Source organism: Lepisosteus platostomus, chromosome 13 (assembly GCF_059453375.1).
Source record: "Lepisosteus platostomus isolate fLepPlt1 chromosome 13, fLepPlt1.hap1, whole genome shotgun sequence".
In the NCBI taxonomy this organism is placed as follows: domain Eukaryota; kingdom Metazoa; phylum Chordata; class Actinopteri; order Semionotiformes; family Lepisosteidae; genus Lepisosteus; species Lepisosteus platostomus.
The window spans coordinates 11,607,661-11,631,782 of NC_142623.1; the positions used below are offsets into that span (position 1 = coordinate 11,607,661).

Consider the following 24,122-nt stretch of genomic DNA (forward strand, 5'->3'; position numbering starts at 1 on the left):
GAGCTGCAGGTGCAGCAGAGCACCCAGAGGGTTAATGTGAGAGCTGCAGGTGCAAAAGGGAGCCCAGAGGGTTAATGTGCAAAAATAATTACTCTGGATCCTCAGACAAACCATTCAATCTCTTCATTATTTGCTAAGTGCCAATCAAAGCAGCCAAATAAAGAAAATAGCTTGTAATTTCTCTCTTGTCCTTTCTTTTTTTTGCAGTATTTTAAAAGCAGGTTATCAGTGGGGAAAGTCAGTGGGACAATTGTCCTTGCAATCAGATAGCATTCACTCTTTACAAAATGTTTGCTTTTCTTTCTGTCGTTTTCCTCGGGAGATTTTCAAACATAACTTCCTCAATGACACTCAACAGAACAATCCGAAGAAACCTGTAGAACAGGCAAACTGAACTGAAAGCAAGACATTCTGGGCAGATAGAGGTGTGGAAGGGGAAAAAAAAAACAGGAACCTGACCATAAACAGTAAAAGAGCTCCAAAGTTCACTTCCACACCTTGTGTGCCTCTCAGCACAGATCAGAGATGCCACAAGTCCTTCTGTTTGCGGTGTACAAACTAAATCTGAATCAGGAAAAAAGTAAACTACATTTTGGTATTTTGGAATTCTCGGTTGTCTAATGGGAATATATCATTTTAATTTTAAAATCTGGTTTCCATTTTAATTTTTTCATTGGCTTGAGGGCTTTTGGCTTCCTCAAACCACCAGTTCTGCTGTTTCAGTAATGATGGGGTCTTTTTTTCTCTGCTTTGAAACTATGGGGCTTATTCTGGCCTTCATTCCACTCTTGTTCTGCCCTGGTAAGTTATTTTTGTACAATTTTTTCTTCATTTAAGACATTAAGGGGAAAGGCTGTGTTACCAAATGATTCTTCGCGGACTAGTATCTTCACTGAGGTATTTAACATTCAGTATAGCTAAAGGTTAGGTTTCACGTGAAACTCACCTGGTGTTTAATCACATCTACTGTATATATCAAACATCTAACTTGCTTTATTGTGTAATATTTCTTAGCTTTATGTCATGTTAAAAAGCAATCTGTTGGTTTTAATTTCAAATAAAAATGTATACTTTTGAATAAATGTTATTAATAGCAACGTTATTTTATTCAGATTTTGGTTTTGTCCTGAAGATGGCAAACCTTGTATATAACAATTGAACATGTTCATGATGTAAAAAATAGATTTAAGCAATAATAGTATGATAAGAATTTAACTTTATTAAAACAGCTCTCAAACAATACCCTCTTTGGCAATGTGAGGAGATTATCCTGAATAAAGGTGTCCTTGTTATTGAATGAACCACTGTTTAAGTGTAGTTTTTTATTAATTGCTTTGGATTTGAGATTGTGACAATATGATACACTTTGTACAATCTTTTTGAAACTGCTCTTGAGTTGCACATTCAGCAAAGTGAGGTCATTAAAGACTGTGCTGTTCTGGCATGTGAACATAGCTCAAAGCCAAGCTCTTGGCCTGCCCTCAGGTCAAGACCTGTCCAGATGTCCATGATCTGTCTTGTTCAAGAGGACTGTTTGTGTCTTAGCAACATCAGAAAATGGAATCACAATTACACAGCCTTGGTGTGTCTGCTTGACAGTTTAAACAAGCTTGGCCAGGTTTCAACACAGGAATGCTGGGCCAAGCTTGTTTCAAGGAAAAGCAGCTGTCATTTCTGGTTAAAAAAAAGAATGTTTTACGAATAGTGGACTCTTCCAATTAAAGCTTGATACAGCAGCTTGTCAATGTATCACTTGTTAAATACAGGGCATAGCGCAAATGTGTACTAAACAGAAGCCGGTCTGAATTAAAATGTATGAATTTTAGCTTTTTGACAAAAATTGGAATTACCCATTTTTGATTATGCAGACTAAGTTTCATGGAACTAAAAGAAACATACAACAACTCTGAGAAGTTTTATATTTTTCTGTGTATTTCTTAGGTCTTTTAGCATCAGAAAATTCATCACAGCAGACAGCATATTTTGATTCCCGAAATTTCCGCAATATCCTGCGCTGGGAAAGATTCGGTGGCCCAGATGAAATCGTCTTCTACAGTGTGCAGTATAATATGTAAGTTGAACATCCAGTTGCCTTGAAGTCTCCCTGTTAAAATAGTGGTGTTTAAATGTCTAGAGTCAGGCTCTTCAAAGCTGAACTACATAAATCTGTCCTTGCAAGAGTCCAGGACTTTTAAAGCCATTTATGTAGAGTCTGAAACACAGATGTTGTTTCTGGAATCTGTAAAGCTGCACTTTAAAACACAGGTGGACAATAGACCTTGAACAGTCTGGTGTTAGGAGTTAAAAGCTGCAGAATCTTTGTTTCACTTTATGAAATTATTACTAGGAAGGCATATTTTGAAGTGATAAAATAACTGCAAATTTGCTGATTGTGTAGGAGACATTTTAAAGACCTATTTTCCAATTTGAACAAAACTGTGTTCTAAGTATTGTATAACTAGCAAAATTGTCCTTGTCTTGTCTAGGGGGTCTTTTTCTAAAGTTTAGAGGAGAATCTGAAATATAAATTCCCCGAAATAATAGTGATAAGCTCACTGATAATACAGGGCTCCTCTGCTTTGTCTTCCTGAGGTCTTACTGTCTCAAATGTTCTGAATGACCTCCTTTCAAGCAATTGTCCGCTTTAAAGCTTCACTCCCAGTATCCAAGGGAAACTTTTTTTTCACCTCATAATATTGAACTTGGAGTTTTATATTTCATGAGATATACTGATATTGTAGCACGTGTTGTTGTAGCCCGGTTGATGTTACCAGTTTTATCTTGCTTTTCTATTGATTAATTAAAGCTTGATCATGATTTAGGCTGGTGTCAACCGCTCAGTCAAATTAGTTTTGCCATCTATCAGGGCTGCCAGAGAGTGAGCCTCTGTGAATTTGTCACGCCAGGGCCACTTGTTTCCTGCTGCAAGACCTGTGCAGCCCTGTTTTCAAATCTGATTCATTTGGAATCAGGATTCTTGTGACGTGGCCACAGGCAAGAAGTTTGTTTTTGCTGGGATTCTGTGCCTGAGCTGAATGTGTGCTGGGTTACTGGTCTGTGTTTTTTCTGTAACTTTCTTGAAACCAAGGAAGCGATACCCAATCATGCTAATGATGATACCTGTTCCCATCTCCCATCCTATACAGTATATTAATAATCCACTATTGACAAGTATAAATCCGCAGGGTTCTTTAGAAGCTAGATAGCTTTTTCAAACAAATCTATTATGAAAATTGCGCACTGTGGAGGAACTAATGCAGGCACATATAACTGAGACCCTAGCAGATATCTACTGCAAAATGGCAGTACAAACCAGAAGGGGCTAGTTTTTCCAAGTTTTTCCAAGTATCTTCTTTTTTATACTTTTTCTGCTCCAAGTATCTGCTATTTTATACTGTACTTTATACCTGTTGAACATCAGAGGTGTTTGTGTTCAGAGCAGTGAACTATTGTCATCCAAGAAAGCGTTTTCTCATTGTACCCATACTTTATATTGAACCCATATAAACTTACATTGTTCCATCGTGCACAGTTTTCACAATACAGTGTTATTTTCAGCTATTCCCATACTGTTACTAATAAATGTTTCAGGGACAGCTGATTTACATGAACAACAATAAACCTTTGTTGTATTAAGGAGAAATAGTAGTTCCTAAACGACAGACCTTGGCTTTGTCAGGTGGAAGGTGTTTTTAATCAGATAAGCATTTCTTTGGAATAAACAGGCTATCCAAAATGCAAAAATATTGCTCCATCCTGCAACATACTTTAAAACAGTAAGGGTGACCAAACAAAGAGCTAAATACAGAGTTAAAGGGGAAATAATCAGCTTAGGTGAGTGTGAGGTTATTTTTTTAACAACAAGTACTTTTCTTTTTCACATATGTATTTAACTGATGTCAGTCCTGTCTTACAAAATATTAAAAGACAGAGGCTCACATGAAAAACAGAGAACAAGACAAAACCACAAGGAGGAACGATCTTTACCCTAAACTGTGTATCAGAACACCAGGAGACCAACAGCTTTGCAAGAGTGAGATTCTAATTATGCTCATTCACTAAAACCCTTTATTCCTTTATTGGCTGCTAGTGGCTGTGAGAGACTACTTTATTGGCTGTGAGAGAAGCAGAGTTTGATATTACTCACATGCTCTGCTCTTAATTGTTAATCTTTCTCGTGGAATTCTGACTACATACGAAGACTATTCAAATGCTTGTTGTTAATGATAACTTGAAGGCAGAGGGAAAATCCTAGCAGCAAAAATGCAGTTACTTCCTTCTGTTTTATTTTTTGCAAGTGGAGTTCTGTCTGTTAAAAGTCTGGCATGATTAGTCTAGGAAAGCACCTAGATTTAAAGGATCTCACAGAGTGGTATCCAGTATTTTTACCTTTGAATATGGGCTCAGCTTGTTATACTTTTAAAGCTGCGTACACTTTACATACTCATTGCAGAATTGAATGCTTCAGTTTATTTGTTTGACATGCCAAAGGTATGGCTCAACTGAAAGTAAATGTAATTAACTGGGGAAGAGAATAATTTCTGCATTGGGGACAGGTCTAAACACTCTCTGATTTCACAGCTGTAGACAAGAACATTATCAAAACCATTATCAAACCTCAGCGTAAATGTCATTTTCAAAGCCACTTCCAATTCCCAATTCCAAGCCAATTAGAGATATGTGGCATTGGGCTAAGGCTGTGTCCCAGTATTCACATTTGGCTGTTGCACCCTTCATATGCATGTTATCTGTGGTCCTGGAGGAAGGGCTTAGTGTGAGTTTTGGGACATGGCATAAGACCGTGAGGAAACCAAGAATGAGAGGAATTGTAGAAATAATGTAGCATGACTAAGACCTAATGCTGTAACAATTCCTGCATTCTGATGTTAATCAGGGATTTTGTTTTTTATCACTGGCTGGCTCACCACTGTAGCTAAGACACTTCATCAAGAACTTCTTCAAAGCTGTGGTTAAACATGCAGACAATGGAAACAGGTGTAAGTGTTCAGATATTGTGGAACCAGGAACAGAAAATCTTTCCCCTTTTAAAAAAACCCCAAAGAGACACATACTGGAGAAGCAACACAATCTGCGCATTAATGCTGTATTGCAAGTTGTCTGAAACATTTAGTCTTAACTGTTTTACTTTAAAGCTTCACTTTAGTTATAGTATTTTTTCCATAGGCAAAAAAGAAGAATGTGCTCTTTAGAACGATGCAACACTTAATGTTTAAAAATGAATCTCATGATAACACCTTACAAACATCACAGCTCCTGGACTCCTGCCAGGAATCCTTGTGTATTCCAGTGAAGGTTTTGCAAATGGGGTCACTTTATAGTTTTGTGCTAATGCAGAACAGCTGCAGCCCTGTCTCCCCAGTTGTATTCCTGAGTGATGCATGTGAAAAGTGGATCTTCATGCAGGATGAGGAGTGAATGTTAAGTGTAAATAATAAGAATCCGCATCAGCCTGGTATGTTTCGCTTTAATGCATTTACAGTACGTGGCATGCGAATTGTGTATTTTAAGATTGATTTATAAAATGAATGTGTGAAGCTCAGTCCTGTGGGTGTGATCTGTATGCTTTTTTTAAACACGCAGCCTTTCACAAGGAATAAAAGTGATATGTAATTACATGTATATAATTAAATCATTTGTCAATGGCCATGAGGCGTTTGAGAGATGTGTAACATGAACTTCAGTGGAAATCCTGTATCAAGCAGCATCATACGAAGCCAAATCAGGGCAAAATGACTGGATCAGTTATTTATAAGCTTTTCCTGCTGTCAGTCACAAAATGCAGTGATATGTAAGAACATAACAAAGCTTACAATTAAGAGACTCAGGCTGTGCATTCAGATGATAGCACCACAAGGAACCACAATGCATCTACTATCTAGCAGTTTCCTAAAGAAATGAGATTTAGCAGTATGACTAGTGTCTCTCAAGCTTGTTGATCTTAATGAAAGCACATGAATTTATTTTGTGGGGCTTTTTAGGAGTTTCATTATGTGGATCAAGTCCCCATGTAATTTTCTCTGATCCAGTCTTACAAATAATTGAACTGTACCAGAAGCTTTATCAATATCATTGTGCGTTTTTCTTGTTACCATTCCTAAACAACAATTGAACTTCAATCTATCTATAACACTGCACGGAAGTGCCTTTAAAATTGAGAATAGGAGGTACATCCTTACACAAAGGATGGTGGGAGAATGGAACAAGCTACCCAGCCATGTTGTTGAAGCTGATACCCTTGTTTCTATCAGGAAACAGCTGGATGAGATCCTTGGTCCAATCAGGCCAGATAAGCTGAATAGCCTCCTATCACTTGTAACACTCCTTATATTCTTAGATTCTCATGATGTAAGTGATTATTTGAGGTTAATCTTTGAATGCTTAATTAGGTTTTTAATTCTGGTGAATTGGCACTAACAACTATCTCTTTCTCATGTGAGGCATCTGCGGTTGTAATAAAGAAATATAATCTACAGTACCAGGAGACTGGCATTCTAAACAATTGCTGAATTATATAAAATATATAGTCCCCAAAAACACATAGTGTGGAGTAATAGGAACAAAATAAACCTCAACTCAATACAAGGAATGACAATTATAAGAAATAATTATAATATATTGGGCTCAATGTTCACTGTTAGAAGACACCATTAAGACTTTTGTTTTTAGAATTACTGTACATACTGTATGAATGTGGCTTTAAAACTAAGGATGTACAAGTTCCTTCGAAGTAGTTTTCTGTAAACACAAGAGGCCGATAAAGAAGACAGTTCTTTAACATTTCTGCTTTTATGAGCTAAACCATCACACAGGCAGAATGCAAGAATGCACTTATTTTAATTGGCTTCCCATGAAATGAACACTGTGCTCAGCCTTCCCAAATGCCCACAATACCTAATGGTAAGTTCTTTTTATTTTCCTCACGCTACACCCTTAAATGGCTCACAATAATGAGGGCATTAGGTTTTCTAAATAGAGGTAGCTATGCAAATAAAAAACAATCTCATTCTAGTCTTGTTTACTGACCATGGCATTTAATTGAACTGAAATGTCAGTGCTTGAATTGCCCACTGTTGCTGTCCTTGGAAAATGTCAGGGTGGTGTAAAGATCTGTCACTTGGCAAATTTGAAGTACGTTTGATATTATTACCTGCTTTTTATTTTAGTTTAAAAGGAAGAGGAACAAACATGAAAATATTTAAGTTTAAGATGGATAATTCACCTCCCTTAAACTCTGATGCCCAACCTAAGTAAAAAGCCTATAGTTATCCTATCATACTGCAACATGAATCATGCTTTATGATCCAATTTGTTTGAAAATGACCCTCCATTCTTGTTGTTTGTTACTGCCTTCAAACAACTTTTAAAAAATGGTTTTTTACTGATTCATCTGTGGTGTACAACTGTCACTTGAGACTTTACATAGTGGGACCAGTATCCTGATAGAAGATATATTGTACCAAAACTATTGAGACAGCAAAGTTATTTTATTAATAAATAATAGGCTTTAGAATAGACAAGACTGGCTGCGGCAAAACAACTCTAATGATTACACTGAGTGTTTGGTGAGCACAACGGGTCACATACTTAATGCAGTTATTACCTCAATTTAAATATACTAAACATGTGTCCCAGATCATATAGTCACTAGAAATCACAGGAATGAAGAAAGTACAATATATTTTGGTTCTATGATCAAATGTGTGCATGGATTACCATACTGGTCTTGCCATTTGTACTAATCTCATGAATCCAAATGCAAATGTTATGCAAAAATAACAGTTTTGACTTTACTGTGGCCATTCAAAACCTCCAGCTCTGGCTCCACGCTCTCATTTTAGAGCGCTGTCACATTTTAAAACATTTTTATCTTTTAGCAACATTTGTTTTCTGGAAGCGATTGAAAAAGTGAAATTCTGGCCTAGCTTTTATTTTATTACATTTCTTAAACATACTGTAAGTGCCTGCAGAAGAAGTCTTGTGAATTTTGCACTGGGGCGAAAAGCTTTCAAAGTCACCCTGCAAGTGTTCGGTCATTGTGGTATATGGCCTCAATTATCTTGGTGAAAAAAAGGTACTTTCTTCCCAATTGTGATGACTGCATTCCAAATTTAAAGGGAACCGGTGGATTCAGCTTTGACCTCTAAAGCCAGATTTGTGCAAGATATATTACGCTTCAGGGTGGCATGGTGGCATAGTGGTTAGCATTGATGTCTCGCAGTGCTGAGGTCCTGGGTTTGATTCTGTATCTGGGGTGCAAACTGCAAAGACTTTGTACATTCTTCCTGTGTTTGTGTAGCTTTCCTCCGGGTGCTCCGGTTTCCTCCCACTGTCTAAAGACATACTGGTAAATTGGCCCTGGTATCCCGTCCAAGGTGTACCGTGTCTTGTGCCCACTACTTACCAGGATAGGGTCAGGCTCCTGTGCAACCCCGAAATGGAAGAAGTGGTTAGAAGAATTAAAGGATATTGTCTTTCTTACAGGACCATGTCGTTTGCCGCAAGACTTTATTTTTTCGGCGGCTCGCTTTACTTTGGTTAAGTTCAGATTCAAGTGCTCTAATCCTACACAAGGAAATACTCCACCCATTTGTTCCTACAATATTCATTTTCTCCTGTTACATAACTTTTTTTGGGCCGAGGTAAAACTCCAGACAGGGGGAACAGAATTGACAAGGGACTTTGCTCCCTCTGCTCCAGAGAGATGGTTTAATCCTTGTCTCAAGTACAATTAGAAATTCTTCTTTGAGGTAAACTAAGCACATCCCTATTTTTTTCTGTACATATTTTTTTTAATACTCGAGTACTGATGAAATGAACATTTCATGGAATTACATGTATAAGGACTTTGGAGAAGTATAGTTCAGATTTTTAATATCTTTCACATGAACTGTTGTTATTATTTTCCAGATATGGAACACCTTGGCGTGATAAAATTGAATGCCAGAATATCACTGTGTTGTTCTGTGACCTCACTTATGAAACAAATATATACGATGAATATTACCACGCCAGAGTGAATGTGGGAGGCAAAGAGATTTCTAAGACCCTTCGGTTTCATCCCAAGGGAGACAGTAAGTAATCACTTTTCTTTTATTCAGTATTCCAGAGTACAGAAAGGAGTTGGTTTATCTGCCCTGAGGTGAAAACTGAACCTGAAGACGATGGTGTACTAAACACAAATACGATACTACAGTGCTGCAGTCTTCTGAGCATTTGTTGTTGTTTTTTGTGATTCTTTGTCCAATGCGATCGTTTTAAACAAGTGTCTAATTTCTGGAAAGAAATAACCAAGAAGAATAGTGGAGAAAGCCCTGCAGCACAGCCTATTTGTATGCTTTCTGTAAAGTATATTGTATTTGTGAACATGGGATGTCTTGGAAATCTGGACAGAAAGAGGCTGTGTGTGGTGTTTGCATGTTCTTCAAAAGTTCACGTGGGTTGTGTCTGGACAGGTTTGGTTCCTATAAATGGGACCCCCAAGACTCAATCCCTTATTCCCACATGGAAGGTGGCTAGTCAACTCCTCCCTATTACACTGCCTGACCAGAGTCTCTCCAGTGCTCCTCTGCCCAGTATTTGGAACAGACTACACAGTTACACAGATATCAGCATAGACAGAGTTAAACTAAAATGTTGTTGACTGCAGATTTGAAAGTGCACCTGCAGCACTTTATGCACCTGGATATTAATCAGGATTTTCTTTCTGAACACTGTATTATTTTGTATTAAGCACCTCAATGGGAAAATTACTGTTGCTGAAGTGCTTGTTTTTTTCCTGGGTCAAAACTTCCTTTATTTGGCGCACATGTGAAGATATTCTGGGAAATTTCCTGGAAAAAGTCCAGAGAAAGCTCAGTAGCCTTGCAAAAGGGTGTTTAATATAAAATATTAAATGACAGAATAACAGTATGTCAATAATAACAATACAACACATGTAGTTAACATTTGTTACAGGAGACCTAGACAAAAAACAGAACTGACAGGCACATTTTCCAAATTCCAGTAGACTTTAATGTACAGTGCATCGACTGAGTCATTAGCATTACATAGAAATGGCTGGGATTTTCTTTCTCCTAGCTTGGGCCTCAGTCTACAATGTAGTTTATCCACACATATTAACTAAATTAGCTAAAGCCCGGATTACCGTAAAAACACTCTCAATCTATTATTGACATGCTGCTAGTGAAGCATTTACGCATTATATTTTGTCATTTTAAGTGGAATTGTAACTCCAGGTTGACCCCTTCCCAAATCAAACATTGTTCACTTCCTTCTAGGGAAAAATGAGCAGACTCCTTCCTTGTGCAGATCTCCCCCTTTTCTACTAACACTGTCTTGATCTTTGACACCAAAGCATAAGAGTTTCTATTGCAATCCTGTTCTTTTTCTGCTCGCTTGAAAACCTTTTTTTCAATCAGGGTCTTCAACACCTCTCAGCCCTCACATCTCTGGCAGCTGTCAATACCTTGCCAAGAAGTGCCTCTCTCCTTTGTGTGCTGCCACCTGCCACCACGTCATTCCTGTTCTTTGGAAGCAGGTTACTTCACCTTTGGGTCTGGCAAACAGGCTGCCCAGACAACCTGCTTGTCCGGAACCTGTGCCCCACCTCATTAAGACATTCATTATATCATCTTCTCAAGCTGTACTTTAGGGCTGTGATGCCCACAGGCCTATTAGGGTACAAATAACCCTTATTAATGAAGCTTGAACACATGGTACCTCCCAGGGGATCCCATTTTGTTTAGGGACACATCTTCATAACAACCACGGGCACCTGTACCTCAACAGCAGCCAGTTTTGATCTCTTGTTCCTTCCCTGCTTGAGTCTGCACGTAGAGTGACTCATATGACCCTCTGTCTTACTCGTGAGTGTGGCTTATTCCCTTAGAGGTTGTGCAATTAAGTCTTTTCCCTCCTCTGGAATTCCAGTCATTCTGCTAAATTTCTGGCATTTGAAAGCCCAGGTGTGTCTAATTCAAAACCTGCTTTAGTTGTTCACTATGCCATTAGCAGTCTCTCATGGCCTCCCTGTGACCATGGACGTCTTCTCTCACTCGATTACTGTTACACAGAAACCTCAACTCACCCTCTCATCGGAACTTGCCGACCTGTTTCAAGACGGTGGCTGACACTTTGTACTCAGTGGGAACTCAGTGGAAATATTTTAATTCTGGTCTCTGTGAGACTGGGAGCAAAAGCCTTTTCATTTTCATGGGCTGGTTACGAAGAAAGCTTCGAAGACAATGAAGATTTCTGAAAACAATGATTTTATTGGCTTAGCTTTGCTGCTGTCTGAAAGGATTGATTTAGAGCAGAAGTTCTCAACCTTTTCTATTCCATAGCATAATGACATAAATTTAAACGTTTTGTAGCACATTGCCTCGTTCTCTTTATATGCATACACCTCACTGGCCTGAGCACATTTTTAATAATATTATTTTAAAATCTCAGTGACTGATCTGATTTTGTTTTCAAACTACTCGGATGAATTTTCCTGCCAAGAGTTGTTGACTATAAAACACAGCTTACGTCACGCTTAGAAGTCTTCAGTTTTTCTTTCTTGCATCCATCAAACTCTCACCACACACAGTCCTCACGTGTGCAGTCGTCTGTATTGTGTGTATACACCAAACATGCACCGCGACACTTTGATCGGCACTGTCACACAGTGGTTAGCATTGCTGTCTCTCAGCTCTGGGTTCCTGGGTTCCTACATTAATTGTCTTCTCGAAAATTGAACCTGGTGTGAGTGTGTGTGTGTGTTTGTGTGTGCCCTGTGATGGACTGCCGTCCCATCCAGGGTATATCCTGTCTTGCCCTCTTTGCTTGCCGAAACTCCGGCTCTGTCACAAACCTGATTTGGATGGAGCGGTCAGAAAATAGATGGATGGGTTTATTTTTTTTGTTGTTGTTTATTTTTCTCACAAATAAACTTTACCAAAACCCCATGATGCAACTATTAGTGCCGAAAGTACACCACACCTCCTGAGAAACATTAACTTTAAGGATTAGTCAGAAAGTGTGACTCTAGGCACACCCTTAGTAACTGTTTTGCCAGCCTCCATTTTTTTTAAGCTTGACTCACTTATGCTTTAGGAAACACAAAAAGTTAATGTATGTGAAATAGTGTGTTATTTAAATAATTATTTTGTCACGTGTTCATATGTGAAAGAGTTTGCTGTATGAACTTAAATGTGTTTAAGCATTAGTATATTGACTGTTTGGTCTTTTACGCTGTCTGAAAGCTTTGTGTTCTTTTTTTTTTTAACAATGCAGCTCTCCTGGGACCCCCTGAAGTGCACGTGTCTTCCACCAGTTCATCAATCATTTTGAAAGTGATACCTCCATCAATCCCAGTCAATAACACATTGAACGAGAAACATGACAGTTTTACATATCTAGTCAATATCACACACCCGCCATCTGCAAAACGAGTAAGTCACAGAGATTTTGCTGTCTTCTCGCAGAAGCCAAATTGGAATCGGAGATTTTCATTCGAACAATAGTTTGAGTTTTTGTGCTTGTCTCTTCCCAGTCAGTGTATACTGTACGTTACAGAAATCAAGTTATAACTCAATCTGAATTTATACGATGCAGCACTATAATTATGAATTCTAACTGCAGGGAAATAAAAGCCTGTAATATCACACTTACAGTCGCAGAAGAGAAATATTAGTGGGATCTGCATGATAATAGGAAAGATCTGGCCAACGTACAAGATGTTGGCTGTAGAGCGGCTCTGAAGTGATCTGAAGTGACCGTTCTTCAGAGAGCAGGAATAGCTCTGTAGTCTCTGTAGTCCACAACCCAAGCCTGACTCAAGCCTGGGTTTTGTCACCTGCCCGCTGTGCAACCAGAACCTGAGTGGTCTGAGTTTGCAGTTTGTCACTGAGCGCTGCATCTGTTGCTCTGTTCAAAGCTGGCTCTGCTGTGACTTCCCCATGCATGATTCTAAGTAAGGAAGGCAGGTGCCCCATCTCTCCTGTGTGCCAATTCTACATCTGTGTGTGCTTTGATGGATGGGGTTAAGAACATCAACGCTCTGAGTGAGAAGAGCATGTCTTGCACAAATCAAACTGTGCATAATAACCGCCATTATTTAAACAACCCTGAATTATTTTGCAGGCTTTTATGAAGAAGGTGGAGAACATGTCCACACTGAAAGCTGTTAAACTGTGGAAGCCCAACATTTAACTTTCTGAACTTGTTTTTATACACGCACACACAGGAAGAATACACAATAACAGATGTTAAATGCAATTTATGTGCTTTGAGTAATTAACATTTATCTTTGTTAAAATGTTTTCTAGGTACTGGAGCAAAGCTCTGAGCAATTTAAGATTGAGTTTCTCAAAAATGACACTGAATACTGTGGATCTGTGACATACAGTCGCTTCAACAAAATGCACAGTGAATCCTCTCCATTCTGTACAAAAACTTTAAGAGGTAATGAAAGATTTCAAAATCACTTCAGAAAGTGAATATTAAATAACAGAAAAGCCTTTTTACGGAATTATGATGAATTTTCAAATCTATATACTGTACGTTACATGATTAAGTTGTATGTCATTTCAGAATGTTCCTACATCTGAATCATTTTATGTTGTTAGATATTAGATAAAACAGCAAAGTGAAACCTTGTTATGTGTGATAAAAGTGCTTCTTCAAAACCTGAACTAAATATTGGGGAACATTGCTTTATGACATTATTTAAAACAATTTTAAGTACTCTTACTGACGGTCAGAGCTGTGGTTAATTAGTTACTTATGGATCGAAGAATATCATGCTGTTAGCATGATTTCTGTTAATATGAAATTACCTGACTGGTAATAGTAAGCACCTGTGAAGCTCACTATGTTATTGCAGAAACATATTTTATTAGCATATAAATCATAGAGCTCGATTCACATAAACTACCTCAAATGCACAGAGGTGTTTTCACTTCAGATTGGAATGTTTTTATCCCATTGTCACCATCTGATACTGAACACAAGAGTTTGCTCTTTTTTTCACTTTTTTTTGCATTTTTAAGTGCCAGTTCTAAAATGTCTCCAGAGTGTGACCATTTAGAAATTATTCTCAAATTCTTGCAGCTACCCCTGTGACACCTACAGTCATTTACTGTACTGTATGTCTGGCATTTAAATTTTAAGTGATTCCTGTATTTCTGATACAAAGCCCAGCAAGCAAATCAGCATTTAAAATAAATAGATTGACCTGAAATTTATAGAGTCATTTACTAAGAATTAAAGACGTGTTGTGTGGCAAAAACCTTTACTAAACATCTCTTTCCTTAATTTGCTTCAGATAAAAAGCCCAGGGAACCTATCCATAAACCTAAATATTAACCTGCATCACTACTCTTGTTACTGCTAGAGTAACAGGTCTGAGTTTAAATTGAGAATACTAGGGTGACCAACAGTTCACATACTGTATGACATTAGCTTGTTTTAGAGGATCTAACTCTCTCTCAGAGCTGCCCCTAAGATGTTGGTCCAGACATGAATCCCTGCCATTGCTGCTGTTGATGGTTTTGCATCAGACCATTCCGGTCTGTTTGTGATTCTGTGCTGGAAAGAAACACGTCAGCACTGCTGCACTGAGAGTTGTGTTTGGGTTTCAATGAGTAACTCCACATCAAACTGTGGAAGGTGTTGTTTGAAAAGTTGCCAAGGATTTTAAAATGACTCTGATACACAATTAGCCGTATTTGACATTTTATTTCAAGATGACAAGAGCATAAGAACATAGAAAAGTTTACAAATGAGAGGAGACCCATCTGCCTCTTTTTAAGTCCTAAAGATGGAAGGTTTGAACTCTGTGTGCATAGGTCTTGTTATAAATAAATAGACATTTTAAAGCAGCACAAAGGCCCAATGCTACAGTATGTACTTTGCACAAAGCTTAAAGGAAGAAAACAGACGGTTTCATGTCACTTTATTGTTATGAAAGACATCATACTCCTTTTGAAAAATTGCTGGCAGAATATTATAACTTGCTCTGCAACTTTCGTTATTGATCGTTGTCAAAATAAGTGCCCATTAGTCATCTGACAGACCCTCCAAATAGCGCTTGGTGTGCTGGGAGCACTTTCAAGTAAAGACGTGCATTATGCATCTCTTTTTCTTCGTTTGCCTCAGATAAAAAGCTAAATGGAAATGTAAAATCAAAATACCGGTATATTGAATTACATAAAATATTTAGACAAAAACAATTGAAATGCAAAGTTGTTATCAACAATTCCTTGCAATTATAGCTGGGCAGTAATAGAATTAAAATGTAAAATTGAAAATGATGTATTATTACACATTGTATGTTATGTTTATGGGATAAATGAGTTCATTGTGATTAGATGCAGATGGATCAGTGGTGTGGTGCTTCTTAGGTTAATTCCTTACTGTGACATTGTCTGTGTGGAGCCTTCACTCTTCTGAAGGCATCCAGGGTAGGTGATGTGTCTTTGTTTGAGCCCTGTACTCCCTGAAAGATAGATAGCTGTTGCTGCAATTTACTGTCACAGGTTTAACATTTTAATCAATAGTATGAGTGGACCTCATAGTGAGAGAGGTACTTTACGTTTAGAAAAGAATGTAAGTATACTGTAGCACTAGATTACCCATGAATTTGCAGTCCCTACTAATTTTCTAAGATTTCAAATTTTCTCAATCTTTCCTTGATTCTAAAAAACAAAACAAATGTGTCTACTTTAATGGCAAAATGGATATTTACAATATCTTAAAATTAAACATTCTTTAAGTATATATTGCTGTTAGGCATTTGTCCACCCCCCTGCTCCCCCACCCAGCCTCTAACAATACAGGAATAATCTTCAGTTTGCAGAGTCACCGATTCAGAATGCACTTCAACACTGAAAGGATTCTCATCACCAGCGTGACAAAGAAGATTATTTTATTGTTCTTCCAGGGATTTCCTGAGAGTGTGCGTGTAAGAGAATGCTTCCTTGAGGCTGAGAGTGATTGCTCAATCTCTTGCGCCATATTGCATTCCTGAAATATACACAACAGCTTCTGGCTGTCACAATGGACCCATCCCTAGATGCTAATAAAGTTACAGAATGTTTAACTATGACTAAAGCAGTCGTAAAGCACAGGAGAGGACAACGCTCCTTTCACTCTGGATATACTCAGGGCAGTGCAGTATTTCTACGGTGTTATCAAGGTAAAAGGTAAAAACTGAACATACAGTACTGTGCCAAGGTGCTGTGATAAAGGGAATGTGGTTTGTCTTCATGGTGTGAGAATGAATCTTAGTGAGAACTTGATGCTGCTGAGAAGAGTGCCATTCTTTCCCAGTGGTGATTGGTTTTGACCTGGATGGATGGAAATGACAGCGATTGTGTATGAATGCAGCTGACAGCTCTCTTTCCCCCTTTTTTTTCCTTCCAGAAAGTACCAGCACATGGTCCCCCATCTTTTTCTTGCCCATCGTCCTGAGTATGGGTGTGATCATCGCCATAGTTGCTGTTCTTTCTTGGCAGTACGTGAGGAGGAAAGGAAGCCTGCCAAATTCTTTGGTAAGATTCAGGAACGTTGGAAAGAAGGCTCAAGGAAGTGAATTTGGCCCCATCTCTATTAAGCTGATCAAGAACATCGAACTGCTAGAAACTAGTAGTTCAATGGTTCCTACCACATACCTCAATATTGGCCTGGAGAGCATTACTAGGTATTAAAGGGCCTCATTATTAAGACCAGAGATTTCATATGGTCAGGTGAGGGGATTTTCCTTTGTGATATGTACTGTATATTCAGAAACCGGGGTCAATTTAGTGATTTAGTTTGGTTACAGACCGCAGGTATACACTCAACATCTTAAAAAAAAACAGGCAAGCTTTGTTCCTTCCAGTCTCTGGAAGGAATAAAAAGGAACACACCAAAGTGATACGACAGTAGATGCAAATCAGCAGGTAAGAGTTGTTACTGGGTAACCAAACACCATGTGTCATGTTATTATGCAAATACAATTCTCTATTTCTTCATTTTCCTTTCAGAAAGAAAGCCTGAATGAAAGGTAGTTTCCATTATTCTAGGGTTCTTTAACAAAAGGAGTATAATAATGCTTAAATAATTACACAATACTTAATACAGCCATCGCTGGATTAAAACAGAATTCTATGAATATGTACCACAACTTCAGAACAACATTTTGTAGTACTTGAGAAAATCTAAAATTATACCTGCTAAAGAGCAGGAAGTATTCTGCTACTATACTTTAGCTACTATAGAAGGTTCAGGTTTAGTCAGTACAGGTGTGTCTTGTGAAAATGCATTACTAAATGCTTATTTCTGGGGTTGGCATGAGACTTTTCAGGAAAGTGTTCAGAGAAAGGTTTTTCTATGCACATACAACAGCAGCTAAAAATAAAAAGCAGTTTTGTAACAGTTTGTTTGTCTGTTTTAGAACTTGTCCAAATGTGCTCTGTTCTTCTCTCCTTCCTGTGTTTAATTTTGTTGTTCAGCTTGTTGTTCTCTCTTGCATTAAAACGTATTCAGTTACACTGCTGAATAATAATGCCTACCTGTTTTACAACTTAGTGTTTTACCATTCTCTGTTAATATAGGCTTTTACTCGCAATGACTGTTTTTAGATTTGTCTTTGTGTTTCAAAAAAGAAGTCTCCCAATGCAATTTGTGGACAGAAAATGCTCCCTCCCCTTTGTCATAATTTAATCTGAAAAAAAAACACTGCAGATAAATTCTGGTGTTTTGAGTGCTTTTAAAATAAATTACAGTGGTTTAAGAGGATAATTACTGGGCTTGTATTATAGCATGTTTTAAGACTCCTTTTCCACCTATTTAATCTCTTCCTTTTAAATGCCAAAATCTGTCACTTCTGCTTTCGAGCCATCACTGCTAAGAGCTGTTTGTAACTGTAGATGGAAAGTAAGGTCCATAACTCATGTTTTTCTGATTGTTCTTAGCTTATAACCAGGAAGAGCAATTAAAGCAATACATATCAATATCATTTCTATTTAGAAAATCAAATATAGCCTATTTTATATTAATAATAAGAAGAATCACATTATTGTGCCTTACAAACATAGAGGGGTGAACAAAGCAAACTAAAACATATGAAGGAAATGGACTTCAGAAATAAATCTAAAAGAACATACATTTTAATATGTTTTAATAAAAGACATTTCTTGTTTGAGACGTTTCTTTGTTCCCTTGCTATTGAGGTAACAGGACTTTGTTATCCCGCAAGCTCGATTCCTTTTCTCTAAGTATTCTCTCTTGTCTTCTTTTATTTCAACAGAAACTGCCAGGCAAACTCCCCACTCCAGCTCTTTGGTTGTCAGAATCCCATGGATTCGTCCAAGAATTTGAAATCAATCCGTGCCAGCTGTTCATGGTTAAACAGGCTGACACTAAACCTCCAAACAGCTGGGCGTCTCTGCCAGTGGCACAGGGGAACCCTAACCCCTACCCTCCTCAAGAGTCCTGGGAAACAAAGCCGCCTGGATGCTCCCCATTGTACATGTCCCAGAACCGTGAGCCTCCAAGAAACCTTGACAGCACACGATCCTCAACCACCAGTTACGGGCTAGTTGTTGACCTGAAGCCAGATCTCGCCACAAAGGAGAACATGAGCATCAGGGACTTGAGGATCTGCGCTAATCCTGCTGAAAAATCTGAACTGAATCACTGTGCTGTCCCAGATGGCAACCAAGGTGAAGAGAAGAGACCTGTTTACTTCAAGAACAATGAAAGAGAGTGTCTTCCGGCGCACAGAACGCAGGCGTCAGAGCCATCCATCAGCTACCAAGCCGGGCCACTCATTCTCCCTGCAATGAGAGTGGGAGGCATCCTGACGCTGCCTTCATTATTTCTCAGTCTGACCCAGGATGACCAGGAGGTGGACACCAGTTTTGGTGGCCAGAGCTGCAGGGAAGACAGGCCACTGCTGTTAGACCTTAGAATCGACAGTGAGGACTCTTGGATAGAGCCAGTGGCATCAGAAGAGGAGGGGGAGAAGAAATACCTCCCTGTGCAGTTCCCTGCACCTTGCACTCAAGAACAGACTCTGTGTTGCTACCTTCCACCCATCCATAGTCAAACAGCAGGGCAAACGCCAGCGGTGTCTAACTGCAGCTCAGGTTACAAGCAGAACTGGACCCCCCAGCAAACACAATCCTTACCCTCATCGCAGCTGGAAAGGCCTGAAAAAGATGATTTCACAATACCTTCTTTCATAAAAACTGAAACAAGGGAAGGAGGGGACTTTCTCAAAAACTGGTGCATACAAATTCATGAAGGAAAAGACTAACCTGTTTGGCAGCTTTTATTTTTTTACTTTGATCTTTCTTTGATCCCATCAATTCACACATTTCACTCTAGAGGGCGTAATCTAAAGAAAATTTTCTGTGGTCTCACACGGTTTCCATTTTTGCCCGTAAACAAGCATCATCACGCAGCTAAGAAAGAAGATGATATCTGAGAATCAACAAGTAAAGCTTTGCTCTGAAATTAGGTTGCTGCTTTTAGTTTTCATAAAAACAGTGACCCCCACAATGACATAGTCCAAACACTATTGAGCAAAAGATGAAGGTTTCAATGCAGTACACATGACTATGCAGCATGCATTAACATTCTGGTTACGTTTCCAAGCATAACCCAGGCATCACAGTCCTTCACGGAGAGTCAAAATGAAATAGCACCCAGGCATGCCCTGATTAGCATGAGCTGCCTTAACTCAAAGATCCTGTACAATACAAGCGAAATGCCAAGCACAGCACAAAGTAGACACAAATGCACCCAAATCTGCCAGCTTGGTGTGTATCAAAATCACATCCACTTACCATTAGTAGGAAAACCAGACCACCCCAGTATCTGTCCCGGTGTTCATTTTGACAGAGAAGGCTCTGTCTATGCCAGTAAGGAAATGTGGGCATTATGCTTGTGTCTAATGTGTGTTATCTTTTCAAACTTTACAGCAGCTATTTTGCACATTCAGTTTATTTTTTTGTACTGGTAAAACATTATAATAAGTTATTTTGTGTGCTTAGTATTTTTTAGAAATGTGTGTAATTGAAGGAGACAAGGAATAAAAGATGGAGAGCTAGGATAGTTCATGCGACTAATGCATAGTTTGGAAGAGCTGGACCACTAAAGCATTCTATGGTACACCCCTGGCAGACCTCCCCTGGAAAGATTCCTTTTGCTTAGCAGTTTCATCCATTTGACACTTAGGTGAAATTGTATATATAGGATGGTTCAGTGTGAAAGACCAAATCCTGTCTGGGCCAGAGGAGGACAGCAGGCTGGAGATTGTAGCCTTCAACTGCATGTTATTCTAGCAGTAAACCTGATCTGTACGAGAGGAACCACAGGGATAGACGTGGTGTCTGTGCTTGGCTGAGGAGCCAATGGCGTGATTCTACCATCAGTAGGGTTGACAGTTTAATGCCAGTCAGAATCTCCCCTAAAAGGTTTTGGCATTTAGTAGTGTAATAGTAAAGATAAAAGAGGGAAAGCTGAACGATGCAAAATTCTCATACCAATGCAAATTTCTTTCCTTCTTTCCTTGTTCTTGAACCCCAATGAACGGAAATTGCTTTAAAGGCAGGACACTGCCCACCTAAAAAGTTGCCAGTTGGCCACATTTCATCCCTTCAAGCCTATTCTGTTCTTTGTGGGTAAATGTGTGGAGATTAGATTAAATGAAGTTAGAACAGTTTTCAGGAAGGGTTGTTCAGAAATGTTTATGAAGTTGTCAAGAAGCTTTGGGGTTGACCACCTGGCAGTACTGTAGGATGAGAAAGCTGAGACCCTCCTGCAGAGTGAGGAGTTACCCATGAGGCAGCAGCCAAGGTGGAGAAGCACTGGAGGAGGGGTGCAGAAAGACCAATGGGAGGAAGGGAGGTTTTTACTGTGGTATTTCCATCTTTCCAGGAAGTGATACTATGGAGAATTAGTAGTTAATTCCAGAGAAGAGAATTAACTTTTGGTGGCTCTCATCACCCCAGGGATTTCATTAAATATCCATAGAAATGTCTAGATTTTTGAGTGTTGTTAGTACAGTTTTAACTAGGGCTTGCAAACCCCAGAATGAATCGAGCTTCTCCGCAATCATCCTGCTTTTCATCCGGGCAGAGAGAGGCCGTCCCGTACTGGGAAAGTCAACAAGCCTGGCACACACTTGTGAGGTCATAGAAATTGATAAACCTTGTGTGCTAAGAGAGATTACAGCAGAGGACAAAAAGGGTGGGGTTTGTGATATTGGAGAAGGGTAAAGTACATAAGTGACAAATCGCAGGTAGCAAAAGTGATTTTTAAAGAGAAAGCAAAGAGTAGCAGGAAAAGACTTAAACCTTCTGAAATTTTATTTTATATATTTATTATATTAAATATTACTATTTTTATACTTCCTGTTAATTGACATACATGTATATTGTTTGGGATATCAAGAAAATAAATGAATCAATATGTCTCATTTTTAAGGCAAGACCATGTGCACTCTCAGGAATCTGGAGTGTCAGTGTCATCAGTCTAATTGGGGCCAACATTCCTTATCTTATCAATTGCTGGCCAGGTAGCCAGACAGGTTTAGGGATATACAGTATGGAAGAAACCAGACCATTCATTTTTGGGAGGTCAGTCAGTAGATCTTTTTGGCACAGTACAGCAACACGGCCCGTCACCAGTACAGTATAAATAACACTCCACACATTCACTCTTTGTCTCAGATGAAAACCCAGCAAAGTGATTAAGCTCCTACTGTACCTTTACAGGCCTTTACAGGCCTGGCTACAGAAACCTAATCTTAGTCAAAAGGACTAATCCCCTGTTAGGGCATTTTAAAGGAAAATGCCCTGTTGTCAAATACAGGTAATATTTATTTTGTTCTTGTGGTGTTGCCCAGGCAAAATAAATCTCTCTCTCGCATTTTGATGCACTAGCTGGTATAGTGAGAAAACCTCATACTTATCTAGTATCTGTTTTGCCCTGAGTAGGGTTTTTATTTTATAACAGATGTGCCTTTTTACTCCATGGTTTCTCTGTGTCATTTGCCTTTTTAAGATCTGTACTGGTTCTGTGGAAAACTGGACCCAGGTCCTCACAGGTTTTGTAAATAATCGTCAAAAATTGCTGTAGACAGTTACTGTTTGTGTTTTTCTGTTTATAACTGTAAATAAATATTTGCTGTATTTTTATATTCTCTGCCTTATTCATTACTTTACGACCGCCAGGAAGAACAAAGAAACCTGGTGCCACATGTGTTATCAATTCATATCCCCTGCCCATGTGGGGAGATGTAATTATTAACTTTTACCATTTATTTGCAAGGTAAGCTAGTTTCAGGACCTAATTTTTATTGTTTAATTTTAGCTTCATTTGTTAGATTTGTTTACACGTTCCTGGTTATTCCTCTCTATTTTAACTTCAGTTTATAATTATTCCATCTTCACTCTGCATATTCCAATAATGATTCTTAATGCTTTTACGGAATAATGCAAACCTCTATGGAAACTCTGAAATTGATTATTAAATCGTATTTTTAATTAATTTGCATGAGTTGAATAATGGTCTTCCTGTAACAGAATAATTGAATGTTAAATACCCTGTAATTTAACATGTGCTTTCTTGTAATAAAAAAGTCATCAAATGAAGTAAGTGAGCAGATATAACTATACTCTTCCAAGTCCCACAGCAGAGAAGGTTACTCATTTACAGTTTCATATGAAATGAAATGCTTCTCCCTTTGTGTATGTGTGAAGATTTTTATTTTGTCTTAATTTATATATGTCTCCATTCTGAATTTAAAAAATCGTTAAAACATTCCAGTGGAACAAGCTCCCATTTCAAAATGCTGTATTATTCCTAGAAAAGCACATATTTAATGTGGCAAAGAAAAATAAGGAATGAGGTACTCAGATTGTTAATAATGCCACTTATTTAATATGACATTCAAAAACACACCTTAAAATGTGGGGAAACAAAAAACAAATTCAATTGAATAAATTGAACATGATAAAATTAAATATTCGGATATTTTATTAATTTAGGTCATGATTTAAAAACAAAAGCTGGATCCGTTTTTTAATGGCCATGGTAAGAGAGATCCTCTGTTATGTTTTTTATATATACAGTGTAGACAATACTTCAAGTCAAGGGCAAAGCTCAAATATTAAATCTAATGCATATAATTGTAAATACTATATTGAGGATGTCATGGTAGCGCAGTGACAGCATTGTTGCTGTGCAGTGCCTAGGCCTGGGTTGAATTCCTGAGGTACTGTCTGCATGGAGCTTGCAAGTTCTCCCTGTGTTTATGTGGGTTTTTTTCCAGGTGCTTCAGTTTCCTCCCACAGTCCACAGACACACTCGCAGAGTAATTGGCTTCTGTAAAATTGGCCATAGTGTTAATGTGTGTCTGTATTTGAGTCTGTGTCTGCCCTGTCTCGCACCTGTTGTTTGCTGGGATAGGCTCATGCTCTCCCACAAACCTGATTTGGACACAGCAGTGAGAAGATGGATGGATTGTGTCATGTCTAAAATATTATGGTACATACAGTACAAGTCAATTGTGAATAATTCAGGGATCTATGATTTAAGTGCACATTTGCTTAAAAATAAAACAACGTAAGAGAAGAAACGTTAGAAATGACAAGAGATTGGTCGAATGGTTTTTAAATGTGTGTTTTTTTTTGCAGTTTGGCAATGTCAACCAGAAAATTCTTGAAGGAACGCAGGAAAGCAACTACAACAGCATAACTGCAAAGTTTGCTCAGAGGCAAAGAGTTGTGGGAGTATGGAATTAGAATCTTTCAAGCAGTGGTTGGATAAGAGACGTAGATCAATTAAGTACCAAACAAGCTAGACAGGATGTGCGGCTCCCTTCATTTGTACGGCTTCATTTGTAACCACTCTTATCTTCTCATTTTCATTGCTAAAAAGCTATATTATATTAGGTTTCAGTGAAAAAAAAAACTAAAATGGAGGAAACTAAGCTGATATTTCCCTTCTATGGCTAGGCGATCCAAGAGTTTAAAATAAAAAGCTTGATAGCAGGTGGTTCCTTGTGTTCAAGTCCTATTTTGTAACAGAGCAGCTCGCTGAATCACCCTTTCCTGTAAAATAAA

General features: G+C 38.4%; 1 protein-coding gene across 1 annotated transcript; it reads left to right on the forward strand.

The window, feature by feature from the left end:
* Positions 1-356: 356 nt before the first annotated feature.
* On the forward strand, positions 357-22,195 carry ifnlr1 (interferon lambda receptor 1). Its single transcript, XM_088603118.1, has 7 exons — positions 357-801; positions 1,942-2,071; positions 8,929-9,092; positions 12,298-12,455; positions 13,332-13,467; positions 16,429-16,556; positions 18,296-22,195. The coding sequence occupies exons 1-7, from the start codon at positions 726-728 to the stop codon at positions 19,304-19,306; spliced, it is 1,803 nt and encodes a 600-aa protein (XP_088459244.1). The 5' UTR covers positions 357-725; the 3' UTR covers positions 19,307-22,195.
* Positions 22,196-24,122: the final 1,927 nt, after the last annotated feature.